Source organism: Mobula hypostoma, chromosome 29, assembly GCF_963921235.1.
Source record: "Mobula hypostoma chromosome 29, sMobHyp1.1, whole genome shotgun sequence".
Lineage (NCBI taxonomy): Eukaryota > Metazoa > Chordata > Chondrichthyes > Myliobatiformes > Myliobatidae > Mobula > Mobula hypostoma.
In genome coordinates, this window is record NC_086125.1 from 21,393,822 (window position 1) to 21,411,943 (window position 18,122).

At 37.7% G+C, this 18,122-nt stretch overlaps 1 protein-coding gene across 8 annotated transcripts in view; it reads right to left on the bottom strand.

The window, feature by feature from the left end:
* The window catches only part of brd4 (bromodomain containing 4), a 182,634-nt gene that overhangs the window by 50,576 nt on the left and 113,936 nt on the right, over window positions 1-18,122 (bottom strand). For 7 of the 8 annotated variants that reach the window (XM_063035892.1, XM_063035888.1, XM_063035890.1 and 4 more), the window contains 3 exons: window positions 14,343-14,554; window positions 12,074-12,360; window positions 4,953-5,072 (listed from right to left, as the gene is read on the bottom strand). In XM_063035892.1, the coding sequence (XP_062891962.1) occupies window positions 4,953-5,072; window positions 12,074-12,360; window positions 14,343-14,554 (619 nt within the window). The remainder of the gene's footprint in view (window positions 1-4,952; window positions 5,073-12,073; window positions 12,361-14,342; window positions 14,555-18,122) is intronic. The other variant, XM_063035893.1, reaches the window with a different exon arrangement.

An 18,122-nucleotide genomic window follows, 5' to 3' on the forward strand; every position in this document is an offset into this window, starting at 1 on the left:
TAATATCCTGGGGCTACAACAACTGACCTCCAAAAGCCACAGTAATCCTTCTCACTGCAAGATGGTTAGCCCTTGCTGCCTCAGTGCCATGAGCAGCTACTCTCAATTCAGGAATTCAGCTTTGTGGTCTATGTTTAAACTAACTCTAATAAAGTTTGAAGCAAAGTGACTTTGGTAAAAATCCAAATCAGCAATATGCTACTGGTGAGCAAGAGCTGCTCGCTAGCACTGTTGACGACACCTTCAACTTCTTGATTGAGTGTAGATTGAATGGGCAGTTACAGTATTGTGCAAGTCTTAGGCACCCTTTTTAAATAAAACTTTAGCTTTAGAGGTTTACTTTTTGTTTTGAGCAATCGTGAGTATTTAGAAGAGAGCAAATTTTAGATTTCCAAAAAAAATGTTGAGAAACTTTTGTATTTAATTAAAGTAACATAATAAGGAATACACCACTTTCAGACTAAAAGCTTGATTACTTTTTAGGTCTATAGCCCAGTACATGATTAAACAAAGATAACAAACAGGTGTTAATGATCAATGACATAATAAGCTGAATGACCTAAACTAATTAAATGAAACAGAAACAGGTGCAGAAGGAATCCAACTGGGCAAAGGCCAACCAAACTAAAAGATGAGTGTGTGCCAGGTGTAACTGTTTAACCTTCAAATCATCACTTCTTACACCAAGGCAAGAATGAGCATAGAAACAAAATGCAAGGTGGTCAATGTGCATCAGCAAGGTCCTCTCCCAAGCAAAATTTTTGCAACAGACAGGAGTTTCAAGATGTGTTGTACGAGCTCTTCTGAAGAAGCACTAAGAAACAGGCAAGTTGAGGACCAGAAGCATAGTGATCAACCACAAAAACGGAGTGCAGCACATGAGCGATGCATCAAATTAGCGTCCCTTCTAAGTCGGAAGTAGTTCAGCACTTCCATCAGTTCTGAACTCACAGAAACCACTGGAACCAAAGTACACCCCTCTATAGTCCAGAAAAGTCTGGTCAGAAATGGTCTTCATGGAAGAGTTCCTGTCAGCCATTCCTCTGAAGTGGAAACAACACCAAGAGATTTACCTACACACAAAAACACACGGACTGGGGTGCTGAACAATAGCAACAAGTGCTCTGGACTGACAAGTCAAAATTTGAAATTTTTGGCTCAAATCAGAGGCAGTTTGTCTGTGGAAGAGCTGGACAGTGCTACGTGGATAAGTGTCTGCAGCCAGCAGTAAAGCATGAGGTTCCTTGCAGGTTTGGAGCTGCATTTCTGCAAATGGAGTTGGTGACAGGTCAGAATTAATGCAATCCTCAATGCTAAGTACAAGCATAAGTACATGCAATACCATCAAGGTGCCATAAGATCAGCCCCATCATCATACTGCAGCAGGACAATCACCCCAAACACACTGCCAAAGTCATAAAGAACTATTTTCAGTGAAAAGAAAGAGGTCATCCTGCAATAGATGATACACCCTCCACAGAGCCCCAATTTCATCTTCATCAAGACTGTCTAGGATTACCTGGAGAGACAGAAGCAAACAAAACAGCCAAAGTCTGAAGAAGAACTGTAGCAAATTCTCCAAGATGCTTCAAACAACCTACCAGCTGACTTTCTTATAAGGCTGCAAGACAATGTACTTAAGAAAATTGAAGTAATTTTCACATTGATTTGAGTTAGTTTTTTTAAAACTGCTTTTTAGTAAATATTGTGATATTTAGAAACTTTAATTTTGAAAGCATCTTCACTTTACAGAACTTTTTTTTAAACACACGTGCCCAAGCTTTTTGTATAGTACTATATATGCAAGATTTAAAAATTTTAATAAACAGGACATACCTGGTCATTTTTCCAAACAATCAGGCAGGTGTCAATATTGTAATGATAATGGAATGGCTTGGCTGGAGGCATAATTCTACAGTGATTTCTAAACCTACAGCCTTAATGATTGCCAGAGCTCTAAACAACTTTACAATATCACATGATCAAGTAGGTTGAACACTGGCTTCAATGATGGTGAGAATTTCGAAGGATGCCGAGATAAATTATCTGTTTAGCACTCTTGACTAAACAATGGCAAAAGAGTTAGCTTCATCTTTAGCACTTACTTGTTGTCTGTCCACAAAGGAAGAGAATATACTCGATGCTGTTACCCCCCCCAATGGCCCCTCATTTATTGTCCTCCATCATTCTTATGTTTAAAATTATAACTCATCATGGGGGGGGGGGGGGATTTGATTTCTGGTCCACAACACTTCCAAATAAGCCTAAGCTTTCAAAGTGCAATTCATTTTTGTGCCCTCATAGTTAGTAGAAAAGGAGCATTGGCAGTTGTGGGAAAATTCAGTGAGGTTTATAACATTTCTGGAAACAGAAGGAAATTATAAACAAAATCTTTGTCTTTGCACTAGATCCAAGCATTTAAAACTTGTAAAAATATCTCGTTAATCAATACTAGAAGTGCAGCAAAATGAGACGTGCTACAAAACTTCACACTTGTGAATTCCAAATTAGGCAACATCTCACTCTCAACTTAATTCCAAAAATGACAAACTAAATATTTCAAACAGTGCAGGTTTGAGGACAAGCCTGTTTCTTAAGAAACTACTTGCAAGATCTCAAATTCTACCAAAAAAAGTGATTCTGTATCATATCCTTTAAATTATGCAGAATGTCCAAATCTCGCTTTAACTGTGCACTATCTAAAAGAGATAAACTTCAACCTTCAAAAGTTGAGCGTCTCTGTAAAGCAGTGATAACTGGAAACAATGAGAAGAGTCTCATTCAGTACTTTCAGTAGCTCGTTACCAGCCACTTACATTGAGTGAAAAATCCTATCTTTTGGGACACTGGAGTGTGATCCTTTACAATTAAATGCAAATTTAATCAACATCAAAAGATGAGGGAAAATCCAGCTTCTATCCCAAAGATTGCAGACACTGACAAAGAATATAAAATAAGATCAAGCTATCCCACTCCTCATTTTATTGAGAGATAAAATGCAGAACAGGTCCTTCTAACCTCTTGAGCTGTACCATCAGCAACCCTTGATTTAACCCTAGCCTAATCTTGGGACAATTCGCAAAGACCAATTAACTTACTAACTAATACGTCTTTGGACAATGGGAGGAAACCCATGTATTCCACAGGGCGGATGTACAAACTCCTTAGAGGATGCCAGGATTGAACTGATGCCATGGGCTGTAAGAACATCCATGCTAACCACTATGCCATCGTACGCCTGCTCCCCAATCAATAGTAGCTGATCTTTCACTTAGGTGTCACTTTTCTGTATAAACCTCATTTCACTTGTTTCCTTTGATATCCTTAACATTCATAGCAACATCCATACTTTGGATAAAGAATTCCAAAGAATTACCAACTTCAGTGGAGAAATATATTTCAATCCAGAACCAAGAATCTTATTTTGAGATTGTGGCTATAGAAATATCAACCTATCAACTTTAAATAGCATGATCGGTGCTTCAATGGGATCACCTTCATAGTATAGATCAAGCCTGCTTACTCTCTACTAATCCAACAACCTCTGCCCATCTCAAGAATTAATCCTGGCCACTGCTGTAGAAACAAGCACAGACCTGCAATGGGTATCAATTTACAGTACAAGGAGGCACTGCATAAAGTGACAAATGCTTCAAGGCACCTAACATTGGTTGTTAGAGTTGTATTGCTTCTCGAGAGCACATAGTCATAGAACATAACTGCACAGAAACAGGCTTTTAACCCATCTAGTCCATGCTGAACTATTATCCTATACAGTCCAATTGACATGCATCCACAACTTAGCCCTCTAACCCCCAACAAAATTTCTTTTAAATGTTGAAATCAAACCCACACCAACTTCTGCTAGCAGCTTGTTCCACCCTATGAATGAAGAAATTCCCCCTATGCTCCTTAAACATTTTACCTTTCACCCAAAACCCATGACCTCTAGTTCGTCTCACCCAACCTCAGTTGAAAAAGCCTGTTTGCAATTTCCTTATCAATACAACTCAATGTTATATGTCTGTATCAAATCTCCCCTCATTCTCCTATGTTCTAGAGAATAAAGCCTTCACCTATTAACTTTTCCCTATAACTCAAACATATACTGTTTAGATAAACAATGCACTGCCCAATTTCTTTCCTGGGCCAAGAGGTGGAGGAAAGAAACTAGTTTGCTTTATTAAATTGATGGCTGCCATGTGTATAGAAACCAGTGTTTTTGACATCCTATTATAATATTGAATCCGCAAAATCATTTCTGGGTTCAGGTGTACAACACTGGAAGATTCCCAGGAGAAAATATTAATCCCACTGCTCTGATCTGAAACTTTAAAGGATATGGTTTCATTTTTACCAGTGCATTACTCATTTCCAATTTTAAATATTTGTATACAAACAATTTTTCATTAGCAGAAAAGATTTCAGGAACCAGTAGTTTATGACGCTACATCAACTGCAAAAAATAATTTTCTGAAAATAAAACATTAATATTGACTGCTCATTGTAGGCATAACACAGGATAAAGTAGATATTGCTATTCGTAACAAATTTCAGATAATCATGTCTTACCCTCTACCTATAATTGCAACGTGAATGATTACCTGTAGTGTACACCCACTATTAAAACCCTGCTTCAATCGAATAATCAAATACTGATGAGATTACCACCATACCTCTCAACTGTATGATTTTAAATAACTGTGACCCAATATAAAGCCGCACACTTGTTGAAATAGCAGCCAAATGCAACCAATCAAGTCAATTTACTAATGCTACCAAAAGCCGCACTCTTCCGCAAGCACGAACCATAATTCTGCCAATCACATTGCAGCTTGAGAGGTATGTGCACCACAAAATTAAAGCTAATACATATATGCACAAATAAATTTAACCTTGGCTCCAACCTATTTTACCCAAGGATCTACTTCACAAGGTTGCACTACACCAACCTTTTCTGCCTGGTTTCTTCCCAGAGCTCAGCTGGCCGCTAACGTCATGTAACCTGGTTTCCAGCTCACTCTTCGAGTCTAGCTGGAGCTCATCGTTCGATTTCCCTGGGACCTTTTTCACTGCAAACAGCATCACACAACAAGATTTGGACCAACATTTTGGTACCATTACACAGTGAACAAAATAAATCTAATTTGGCACATGGGATCAGATGCAAATTGAAGGAAGGAAAAGCAGCTAAAGGAAAAAAGGATCTATTCATTGTTTGCAACTTAAAAGGCCAATGATCTAGAGACACTTTAGCAAATGCTTGGAAGCATGTAGTGAGGTCATGATAATTTTGTCTTAATGAAACATTGCATGATATTTTAAAAAAATTGCTGATATCAAATAAATAGAATACAGGTTTCAAATCATTGCTAAGTATATACCAATCTCAGCTGGGCTGTAAAGAGCTGCACAAAAATAAGGATAGAGAGAAGGGGAATGTGGGGAATGATCCATGGTTACTGCTTACAAAGAGGTCAACGTCAAAAATTATTATTCAAGAATCGTGAGAATAATAAAAAAAACATTTTGACCAAGTTAAATTTCACTTTTAGCTACGTTCACTCATACCATAAGCAACGTTTGAAGGGATCAAAAACCATAAACTAGCTGCCAATGACAGCTACAGAATTCTTTGGCATCTTTGGAAATGTTCAGTATTTCTCCACAGTGGCATGGTTAGCATAATGAGTTATATGACCTGAAAAATCACATTTAATATTTCTTTCCATCAATGTGCTTATCCCCCATCCTCAAAATTTTACTACTGTATCATGACATCACTACTGAAATTCTTTTTATTTTGCCAAATTCAAAGTCGATTTCACTGGAGAAGTCAAATTTAGTTCAAAAATAAAAAAAGGAAATAGTGTACCTCTGAAAACCAGCTGTTGCTCTGACCTCTAGGTTAAGCAGCCCCAAAGATGTCAAAACCCAACCTGTGCATGCCCATTCACAAATCCAATGAAGCTGTAACAGTGTAGATCATTTAACAATGATCATACATTCAAAGTAAAAAAAAAAGATGATTGTTACAAAAATGAAATTTTACAAATATCTTCCAATAAAGAATGTAGAACATACCTCCCAGATTAGGGCCGAAGAACCCCTTCATAGAGCACAATGGAAACCACATCATGTTATCAACTACACCAAAATTACTAATTGTTCACATATGTTCTTATATTAACTTGGATTAAATGGTTATTTATCTCACTTGCAACTACTAACCACATTATCAATAAAATGCATTGAGGCAAATTAGCTATTCTACCATGTACAGCAAAATCCTCTCCCCAAACATTGTATGGGAATTTTCTAAATATCAATTATCTTAGTAAGAATACAATCTCATTTTAGTTGAACAAAAATATTTACCATGTTAATTGTTCATAAACTGGTTAGTGAGAAAATACTGTAACCTAGGATCTGGAATGCTTACAGATGTTAGCTACCAAGAATATGCAAATTCAGATAGCTGTCGCACAGTCTCAAGGTGAAATAATTTGCGCAGGAAGCACCGTCTTACAACGCAACTGGTCAAAGTTGCTCTAAATTCCTGAAGTATTTTTATGGACAAGACATTTTAATGTATAATAGAATGGTCCTGGAATTTGTAATATAGAAAATGAAACTCAGCAAGGCTTCAAGAATTGATGATGAGGAATGACTTTCTACAGCACTACTAACTTCTGTCTTCTAGTAGAAAAAAGCTACATACTATTCAAATTGCAGTTTAGCGCATTAGGAATGGAGTACATGGTATATTTTTCCAGGGGGTGGAAGAATAAAATGTGATTTTGTTTAAATGAAGTAATTTTAATTCCACAATTCCAAGGATTTTGTCATATTTTGGATAGTGGTCACATACCAGTTCTATGTATGTTCCTAATGCATTAAATGTTCAATTGCCATGGCTTAGCTAGATTATCACACTGTGGTTTTCTAGACAAGACGAAGTCTTTTCAGCTGCACCCGAATTGAAGTAAAGGTTGTTTTTATGAAATATCTACTCTCAGAAACACAGTATTTTGAAGTATCTCATGAGAAGCATGTTCTACCATGCTACCAGGAATCCCCAGGATCTTAAGTTTCAGTCAACTTCACTCTCAGTCTATGTAAACTCTACCGCATACATGCAAAACCAATCTAGCCTCAGATTAGTTATTTGCCGTGTAAATTGGAACAGCTTCCAACATATTAACAACCTTCCTTTTATCAGTATATTTATGCAATAGAGTTCCAGATGTAGTGTGACCAATGCCCTCTGTAATTGTCCTCTCCAGCATTTGTAGTGCTGGCTTTCTCAAATACTTAAGAGTATTTGCATAATAGCTTTTTTCAAATCGTACACTAGATCACCCAGATGTTCTGCATCACTGGTCTCTTATAACATGCTATTTTCCTACTTCCCTCTAACAGAAGTACAACTTAACTCATTGCTGATAATCATATATAACATGTACTGCAGGTTTAGCAGCAAATCCTTAATCTTAAAAGTCCTTAACTCTGTGATTCAATCTCCAGCCTATCAGTCCAAGAAGCTCTCAAGACCTTCTACTCCCCCAATTCTTATTCCTTGCACACTAATTTAATCACTTCATTACTGACCACCTTACCAACATGATCTATAATTATCCTCCTGAAACTCTGTCCTCTCTTCGACCTTCGACCAAAGTTTAGTCACTGACATTGATATAGCCTGTGTCATTGTCAAAAGGACACCAACATTGTTCTCAAGTCTCTGGACATTTTACTACATTAAAGGTACTTTTGGAGATGTAAGCTTGTAAAAACACCCATCCCCATAGTGAAATTCATTATATCATGGCATACAAGTATCACTAATAATAATATTCAAATAAAAAAAGCCCAAGGATATTTATTTCATCAGAGGGGGATGAGCAGAGAAAAATATACCCGGATTCAATTTATTTCAGTATGATGGGATTATAAGATTATGTGAGGCATGAAGTCATACTGTGTCAACTCCAAAAAATCCCCTGCAAAACTGTATACATATAGCATTGGTATTCCTAATGAATGCATTGTTAAACTCAGCCAGAAGCGTCTGAATCCCCTAGAGTTATCCATGCAGTCAACTGAGTTCGGAAACATTGTCTGCATTTCTGGTTATGCTGTGAGCTAGGATGGTCTGATATTGGCCCTGGGTTCCCAACACAAACAAGAGGCTTGCTTTTCCTCACCAAGAGCTTCCATTTGACAAGCACCAAAAATAAAGCAGTAAACAGTATGTCAAAATCTGCAAACCTTAAATTTACTGCTAAGTGCGTCCAGCATATTTCAAAAGTCAATTAAAAATAAAAATAAAATGAAATGTGGCTTGCAAAAGAAGTGGTTTTAATATACAATTTATACTCACTTTAGGAACAACAACAGATTTGAAAATTTGTTAATTATATCTTCTTACTGTTTCCAGTTTCCAACTCTCTTTTGATGGTCATAACTTTTCCTCTTTATGAAACATATGGACCTGAAGGTACCAGTAACATACTGCAACAAAACTCATCACCTCATAAGCCAAACAGATCTTAGTTCATAGAAGTAACCAAACCACGACCAGGTTGCAACTGTGAGCTCTGTGGAAACTAGTTGGTGTCCAATTTTATGTTTGCAGAATTCTGCAAAATCACAAATTCCATCTTGATTGCTGGTGACTGATGTGTCACTAAACTTTTGATCATTAGGTTATCCCAGATTCCCAAAAAAAATGAATGATTAAGCACCATAAACATTTCTGCCTGACAGCAAGGGTCAAAACTGACTAACTGGACCTGCACAGAGTACAAGTCCATTCAACTCCATCTTATCACCTTATACAGAAACTCCTATTCCTATGAGAATAAAAAAGCAAACGATGTGCACGTTATGATACACTATTATACTGGTAAGTTTGCCCAAGGTAACTCCCAAGGGATCTTCTTCACAAGCACATTTAATTATACCTTCAACATGATGCTTTGTAGTGCTCCGCTTTCAAACAAGATTGGAAGTCACACATTTTAACAAGACTAACACTGATAAATTTATCCATCTTTAAGATAAAACTTGTAATTGCCACTTGATTTTCCCCCTCTGAGTTGTGTGATTATAGCTATTCATTTTATTGAATTTCTGGAGATGAAGCTCATACCAGCCCAAGGGTTGATCCTGGAGTGATGTTTTCTTTCCATTTTATTTATAATTCCCATCAATACTACCACAACTTCATTTTTGCACACTTAACTCTATGAAATACCAACCTAGCAGTCATACTGTGTCTTGCTGCAGTTGTACAAGTCAATTTCGTGACATTTATTTATTTAGCAATGCGGTGCGGAGTAGACCCTAACAGCCCTTCGAACCATGCCACCCAGCAACCCCACATCTCTAATTAACCCTAACTCAATCACAGGACAATTTACAATGACCAACTAACCTACCTGGATGCCATTGGACTACGAGAAGAAACCAGAGCACTGGGAAAAAGCCCACGTATTCCATGGGGAAGACAGTCTCCTTACAGAATGGGACCAGACGAACTCTGGAATGCCCCGAGCTGAAAAAAGCAATGTACTAACCGCTACGCTATCATGGCATGTTACATAGAACAGAACAGGCCCTTTGGCTGAAGATGTTGTGCCAACCTTTTAAACTAATGCAAAATTAATCAAACTTTTGTCTCCTATACAGCCTACAGCCCTCCCTCCATTTTCCTTTCACCCCAACAGTGCTCTCGAAGCATTTACTATTCTGTGTAAACCAAAACACTACCTCTGACATTTCCCCTAAACATTCCCCACTCACTTTAAAAGGATTTCCTCTGGTATTAGCCATTGTTGTCCTGGGAAAGGCACTGGCTGCCCACTCTAATTATGCCTCATGCAATCATATACGCTTCTATTAAGTCACCTCGCATCCTCCTTCATTCAAAAAAAAAAGGCTGTAGCTCACTAAACCTTTCCTCATAAGGTGTGTTCTCTAATCCAAGCAGTATCCTGATAAATTTCTGCCTCTTCTCTAAACCTTTCACATCCTTCCTATGAGGTGGCCAGAACTGAACAAAATACTTAAGTATTGGTCTAACCAGTTTTACAGAGCTGCAACAAATAAACAGATTCGGTGCACCTATCCATAAAGAAACCATCCAGATACTTATCTTACTCCTCCTAAATGATTTGTCTGTGTTTGCCATTGAATCTTACTGAAAATGATGAACCCAGCCACAGACTTTAATTAGCAAGAGAGATCACAAGGGACATGATTTCTATGTGTGCAGGTCAGTGGGACTAGGCAGAAAATGGTTCGGCACAGCCAAGAAGGGCCAAAAGGCCTGTTTTGGTGCTGTAGTTTTTCTATGGTTTTCTATGAGGGAAAAACTTCACTCCAAAATTGTGGGGATGTGGAATTCACTGCCTAGTATGGGTGGGTAATTTAAAAACATTTTAAATTCTATTTAAAAAGATGAACACCTGCACATAGTAAGCCCATGAAACAGCAGCTAGAACTGAATGGCAGTAACCTTCTAAACAGTTTCATTTTTAACTGTCAGGTCTTTCCCACACTCTATAGTCTCGACACAATGGCCTCACTGTTACCAACTTCAGGAATTTATATACTGTATCATTATTGATCATTTAAATCATAATTAATAAAACAAAATAGTCCTTTGATGTATGGTGTGAATAAATATTTAGTTAAATTTTAGTATCCAGTCTGAGGAAAACCAGCCAAAGTATCAGTTTACCAGAATTTTCCTCCAGTGTTTAATTCCTCTCCACACTTCAGTTTCTAGAAAGTAGAAAGGGGATGAATATGGGAAACAAAAACACCAAAAAAAATGCTGACTTATTCAGCATTTTCAACTCTATGGCACAGTAAGTTGTCACTGGTCACTAAATTGTCCTGTGATTAGTCTAGAGTTAAATGGTTGGGTTGCTGGACAGGGTGGCTTACTGGGTTGGAAGAATCTGCTGGATTTCTAAATAAAAACAAAACTAAGCTCTTAATTACAATTCACTCATCTTGCCAAATAGAAATGAGGGAATACCAGTGTTAACCATCCTGCATTTATGTGCACTGATGTAATCAAGCTGACTCTTGGGGAGGGAAAAGTATCACACTGCATTCCTATTTCTGCTTACTGTCAAACCCCAACTGCGAGAAAAATGTGATTGTAAGACAGTAGAAGAAAAAAGGCATTTCTGCAACACCCCACAGCTAATCAATAAAGACTTACTGGCTGCTTCATCATGTAAGGATGGTCATTCTGGCAAGGGGTGATGCCTCAAAAGTTAATGGAAAAAAGGGAACGGACAGTTAAAAAGTTACAGCATACATGGAATCCTGTTTCTTATACTTCATATTAAATAGTAAATAAAAAATGATCTCATTGGAAATGGAGTAAGGAGAACTGCCAAGACAACAATCTAAAGGGATTTGAATTATCCACCACGAAGCAAGACAGAAGTAAATTTCATCTGTTGAATTACAATTATAGAGCAAGGGGATTAAGTTGCAAGGAAGGCCATTACGGTAAGTACTGCACCCATTGTGTTTGCTCCCAAAATGTCTCTTAAGCTTTGTTTAAGGTGATACCACTTCAATCAATGAACAAAAACATTGTTTTCTCTCAGATGCAAGTCCAACATTTTTGATTAAATTTCAGGGTTTCAGCATGTGTGATTGTGTCTGTTCCCTAAAATTGACAATTGCTTCGACAAACCAGTCTCTGGCAATAATACAGTGTGTTAACATTGCATAGAACACCAGCAATGTTGGTCCGGGTCCAGCGTAGGACTTAGGAAAGAAACAGTTACTCCACGTATCTTATACATTGCCCAGCAGCTGGTTTTCAGAGGTAATACTAGGAAAAGTCTAGAGGGAAAAGAAGTCCCATAAGGGCCCAACAAACAAGAAATAGTGTAATGAATGATGGTGGAGAATAATTTCAGTAAAGGAAGATTACTGATTTCAGGAATAGCTTTTGTAAATTTGCACACAAAATTCAAATCTGTAAAACTGATCTAAAAATTCAATTAGCTCTTTCTTCTATGCAAGGGATAACTCTCACCTTGAGGTTTCCTCGCTTTTTTCCGTAAACACGATGTAACATATCGTTCTAGCTCTCGCAATGTGGAGGGCTTTAACGTTTCAAAGTCTATTTCAATCTCATCAGGGTTTGAGTTTCTCAGTGAGGGTTCGCGGGACTGAATGATGTGAACTACTCTTCCCAATTTATCACCAGGAAGTTTGTTTATATCCAAACTCAGCTGTCTCTTTTCCTCATAGGTCATCGGCTTGCATTTATCTTCTTCTTCAGAGTCATACGTGGGTCCAGGTTTATTGTTCTTCATATTCCTGAAGAAAGAGTGATAGGAATTAAGTTTCAGTGAAGAGGAATGCTCACTAGTTCAAAGAAACAGAAAATTGTCTATAAGAGAATTAAGTTGTAACCATTTTTCCAAAGTGGTTGATACATCATTTGGTGCATTTATAACTACAAATATATTCACCATAGAGGATGTAGAACACCTACAAGCAATTTATTTAGGACCGTGATGAATATTCATAGCTCAGGTTGAGGCAGCTGCCGAGCCTGGCAATTAGCTTGCAGACTTTTCATCACCAGTCAGGGTGACTTCCGTAGTGCTCATTTGTTGGTGTTTCTCTCCGGAAGTACTCGCGTTTATGTAGGCTCCCCATTCACTTGTCTCAAATCTGACTGGCTACTCCTTCAGTTGACCTTTGAATTCTATTGGCTCATGTTTCTTTGGCTCTTACAGAGTAAACAAACATTTCAAAATACAGTAGATCCCATCTATGAACCGAGGCAAACAGATGGGGGCCTTTATAAACCTGAACACTCCCAGAGAAAAACACCAACTACACAGAGAATGTCACCTCAACTGGTGATGAAACCCCTGCAAGCTAATTGCCAGGCTTGGCAGACAATGGAACATCAAACAATTTATTTTTCAAGTAGTATTGTAAAATTTCATTTTATTTGCTTTTCACCTGAAGATCATGGAATCATACCTTCCACGGGTAATGGGCCCTCCAGCCCAATACATCCAGAAGAACCTTCCCACCCATCTACACTAATCCAAATTGTCTGCATCAGGGCTGTAAACTTCCATGCCTTTCTTATTTTAGTGTCTGACTATACAGTGATTGTATCTGATTACACGGTGTATTTTGCTATCAACTACTGTGTTTAAAAACTTTCTCCTTGGACCTTTTTAGAACTATCCATTCAGCTCAAACCCAACTCATCTTGATTTTGATACTACTACCATGCAGAAAAATGATTCCCACCAATGACCCCAACTATGCCTCTGATAATTTCATTCATGTCACCTTCAGCTTCCTTCACACTAGGAAAACAAGTGCATCAAACCTCTTGCCACAACTAACATCCTCCAATTCAGGAAGCACTCTGCTGAATCTCCTTAGCACTTCTCTCTAGCACAAATACATCCCACCTGTAGTGTGGTTAACAGGACTGCACACAATACTCCAATTGTGGCCCAACCTGTGTTTTGTAAAATTGCAATGTAATATCCCTTTTACTATCATGAAGTGTGCTATATATCTTTCTTCATCACCATGTGCTGCCACATTCAGGGAATAGAACTTGAAACCAAAGGTCTCAATTCTTAGCACCCTAATATTTACTGTACATGTCCTACTTTAACTAGACAACCCTAAAATCATCATCTCCCCCCCAAAACTTGGGATCAAATTCCATCTGCCAACGGTACCCCTACACAAACTCATTATTTTCAATATCCTTCTCCTTGGTGAATGCTGGTGTAAAACATTCACTTCAGACCTCTGCCACATTTCTTCTGAGAGCTTCTAATATTGAATTAAAATTTGAGATTAACAAATACAAATAGGTCCTGATGAAGGGTCTCGGCCCGAAACATCGACTGTACTTCTTCCTAGAGATGCTGCCTGGCCTGCTGTGTTCACCAGCAACTTTGATGTGTGTTGCTTAACAAATAGAATAATAGTTTTTTATTCCCCAAATGGAGTACCACACTTGCAGAGCTTGACAAACGATGATCTTCAGCCAACAGGTATGAAAGGCAATTGTGGAAATAAACATCTACTCTGAGCTCCATTCCAAGCAAACCTCCGACCAACATAAGAGAGAACTTCAGATACTGAGTAGGTATCTCTTAATATTTACAGTTACATGGTTATTCATTATGAACACTAGAATAGGAACTCCAAATTTCAGGAAATTGAAGATAGAAAAATTGACAGCAAGATTTAACCATGACCGACATTAAACTGACACATGAGTAACTTTCACACCACTGAGAAAAAATTACCTGGTATTTGCATTGTTCTTCTTTGATTTTTTTGGCTGTTGCTCCTTAGGTTTGCTTTTCTTCTTTTCCTCCAAATCATCCTTCTTTTTATGCCTTTCCCTTTCTTTTTCCTTCTCTTTCTTCTTCTCTTCCTTCTTGTCCTTCTCTTTCTTCTTTGGTTTTGACAGTTGTGGTTGGGAAAGGGCAGCCAGCTGCTCATGTACCGCTTTCAACTGTACGACACAAAATAATGTTCAAACTTAATTGCAGTTTACTTCAAAAAATTTTGAATACAAGAACATTTTGCATGTATTTGATAGATTTAATGCAATGCAGAGGACTGGTTACTATAGAATGTAGTGTTTACAATTACCCAGAATCACGGGATGATTACAGAATAGGGGGCCTGCCTTTGGTCTATCAAGTTTGTCTTGACTCCATACAAAATTAATCCAGGTAGTCCCAAACCCACTCCCTCCCGATAGCCTTGAAAATTGAGATGTTCACCCAAGTACTTTTCAAGTCTACAATTCAATTTCCTTCTATTACTCCCTCAACAATGCAGACTAAACCATAACTATTTGTGAGACTTTTTTAAAAAAGTGGCCTGATTACTTATATGGGCAAAAAGAAATAATCTGCTGGAATCTATTCTCAAGGAAGTGGCAAAAAAGGCTCTTAGAAATAACATGAATTTATCAGAGAAATATGGTTAACCAATAGAAGGCAGAGAATTGGTATAAATGGATGTTTCTCCAGCTGGCAGTCAGTGGTAAGTGGGGTGCCGCAGGGTTTGGTGCTGGGCCCGCAGCTGTTTACCATTTACATTGATGATTTGGAAGAGGAGACAGAGTGTAACATAGCAAAATTCGCTGATGACACTAAACCGAGTGGAAAAGCAAATTGTACAGAGGGTGTGGAGAGTCTGCAGAGGGATATACATAGGTTAAGCGAGTGGGCAGATGGAATACAACGTTCGTAAATGCGAGATCATCCACTTTGGAAGGAATACTAGAAGAGCAGATTATTATTTAAGTGGTGAAAGATTGCAGCATGCTGTTGTGCAGAGGGACTTGGGAGTGCTTGTTCATGAATCACAAAAAGTTGGCTTGCAGGTACAACAGGTTATTAAGGCAGCAAATAGAATGTTGGCCTTCATTGCTAGGGGGATTGAATTCAAGAGCAGGGAGGTCATGCTGCAACTATACAGGGTACTGGTGAGGCAGCACCTGGAGTACTGTGTGCAGTTCTGGTCTCTATACTTGAGGAAGGATATACTGGCTTTGGAGGCAGTGCAAAGGTGGTTCACCAGGTTGATTCCAGCGATGAAGGGGTTAACCTATGAGGACAGATTGAGTTGCCTGGGACTACTTTCTGGAGTTCAGAAGAATGAGAGGGGAACTTATAGAAACATACAAAATTTTGAAAGGGAAAGATAAGATAGAAGTAGGAAAGTTGTTTCCATTGGTAGGTGAGACTAGAACTAGGGAGACATTACCTCAAAGTTCAGGGAAGAAGATTTAGGGCAGAGATGAGGAGTAACTGTTTTTCCCAGAGAGTGGTGAATCTGTGGAATTCTCTGCCCAGGGAAGCAGTTGAGGCTTCCTTACTAAATATATTTAAGATACAGTTAGATAGGTTTATGCATAGGTAAGGGAATTAAGGGTTATGGGGAAAAGGCAGGTAGATGGAGCTGAGTTTATGGACAGATCAGCCACGATCTTATTGAATGGCAGGGCAGGCTCAATGGGTCCGATGGCCTACTCCTGCTCCTATTTCTCATGTTAAATCTTTCACACTTACAATCAGCAGAATTGATAAGGGATGTGATTGATACAAGTTTGATAAAGGATTTTCAGAAAATGTTTGATAAAGAGTACTGCACAAGATTAAAATTCAGAACACATTGTATTAGTACTGTCACAGATAGAGATTTGCTAATAGAAAGAAAACTTAAATTATCTGGGAGGCTACAGAAGAGATGCTATTGGATTGATGCTGGAATCCCAGCTGTATATAACCTATTGGCTAACAGGATCATGCAACATTTCTAGGTTTGCTGACAATAGTATAGGCTATGTGGCATTATGAGCTGTGAAGATGATGCAGAGGTGCCTTGAAGGAACATGAATAAGCAGAATGAAAGGCAGAGAATATGGTGGAGGGAAATGTTCAAAGATGTTGACGTTGAGAGGAAATGTAGACAAATCATTGAAAATTCATATACTGGTTTAGAAGATCATTAGGAAAGCATTGTGCTGGATCTGAGTGGAAAAGCAAAGGAGGCTGGGTATATTTAAATGGTTGACTAAAGTACAGCATATTCTGAACTAAATATACAAGACTACAGCTACCATGACATAACAATGAAATGCCTGGACAAGTGGGAACACAAGTGACAACAGCAACACCCACATAGCAAAATTCCAATGTCTTGCGACTGGTTTTTTCATAAAAAAGCTGCACACAGCTCAGAACAGTAGAGTTTGACCTTTGAGTAAATGATCTCATTATCGATTAACTTTATCTTAAGCTTCAAATTCTTAAGCATTATTTTGTTATTGCTTATGAATTGTAGGAATTTTGTGAACATTTAAAAATCCAATACAGTTTTGAATATGTTACTCATATTTCCAACATATACCTGAATTTACACATCAAAATAAATGTCAGATACAGTTTGTTTACCAGTTGGATAGACAGCATTTTTACTGAATCACTAAAAATTTTCATCACAAGGGAACAAAACACCCTGTTGGCAAAGATGAGTTACTTATGGCAGACATAATCTCTAGCCACAGCACTATATGCAATTAAATAAACTCACTTCCAACCTAAGTAATTTGATCAAGGTTGACTCCAAACTCAGTGGTACGATACTCAATCAACATGAAGTCATGAATTTTAAAGTGCAGTCCATCCAAATCCCACTACTTTACTTCAAAGCAGAATAAATTCTAAAGCACTATGTTTGTACAAGATGTAGTTTTGCAAAAAGTTCTTTCTCTATGAATCAACTAAAACATTCTAACTGATTTTCAGTTTTCAAATTATGGCTCCAGTCTAATTGAATATCAACATTCAGATTAACAAAATCAAAAATATTTGTTAACTATCAAATCAAGGTCATCCTCAAAAGATTGTATTTTATAGTTCTCCAAAACAATTCCACAATGCTGATATAGTTCATGTTTTTGACATAGATAAAAATTGTAATATTCCTTGCCCAGCTACATGTTAGAATTAAACTTGCCAATGTCTGGTGAAATTGAGAAGCTCCAAGTTATTTAATACTACTAAATTTTGATCATTTATTCCAAAGACTGCTTCCCCCCCCATCTAGTTCCTAATTTAGTGAAGGTTCCACCCCACCCCCACTACAAAATCCAGAGACCAAAAAATAAATTCATAATATGGTTTTCAAATCAATAATTTGATCAGTTTTTATTTATCAAAAACAATAGCTGTCTAAATAGGAATTGGTAGAGAAAACTACAATCATTGCTGTGGGTAAACATTCACTCCAAATGCATTTCCAATCATAGCTCCATTCAGATGTATAATTGCATTAGAGGTATGGGAGATCATAATCTGCTGTTTGCTGAGATGAAGTAATGCTCATTAAAAAGATGTTATGTAAATCAATGCAAACTTTTGACAATATCTAGTTGAGATAACACCAATATTGAAAAAGAATGTTAACAGTTGGACAATAGGGAAGTACTAAAATAACTGGTTAATTGGTAACATTCAAGGACAAATTCCCTCCACAAAGTAAAGGAGAATAATTCAAAAGAACAT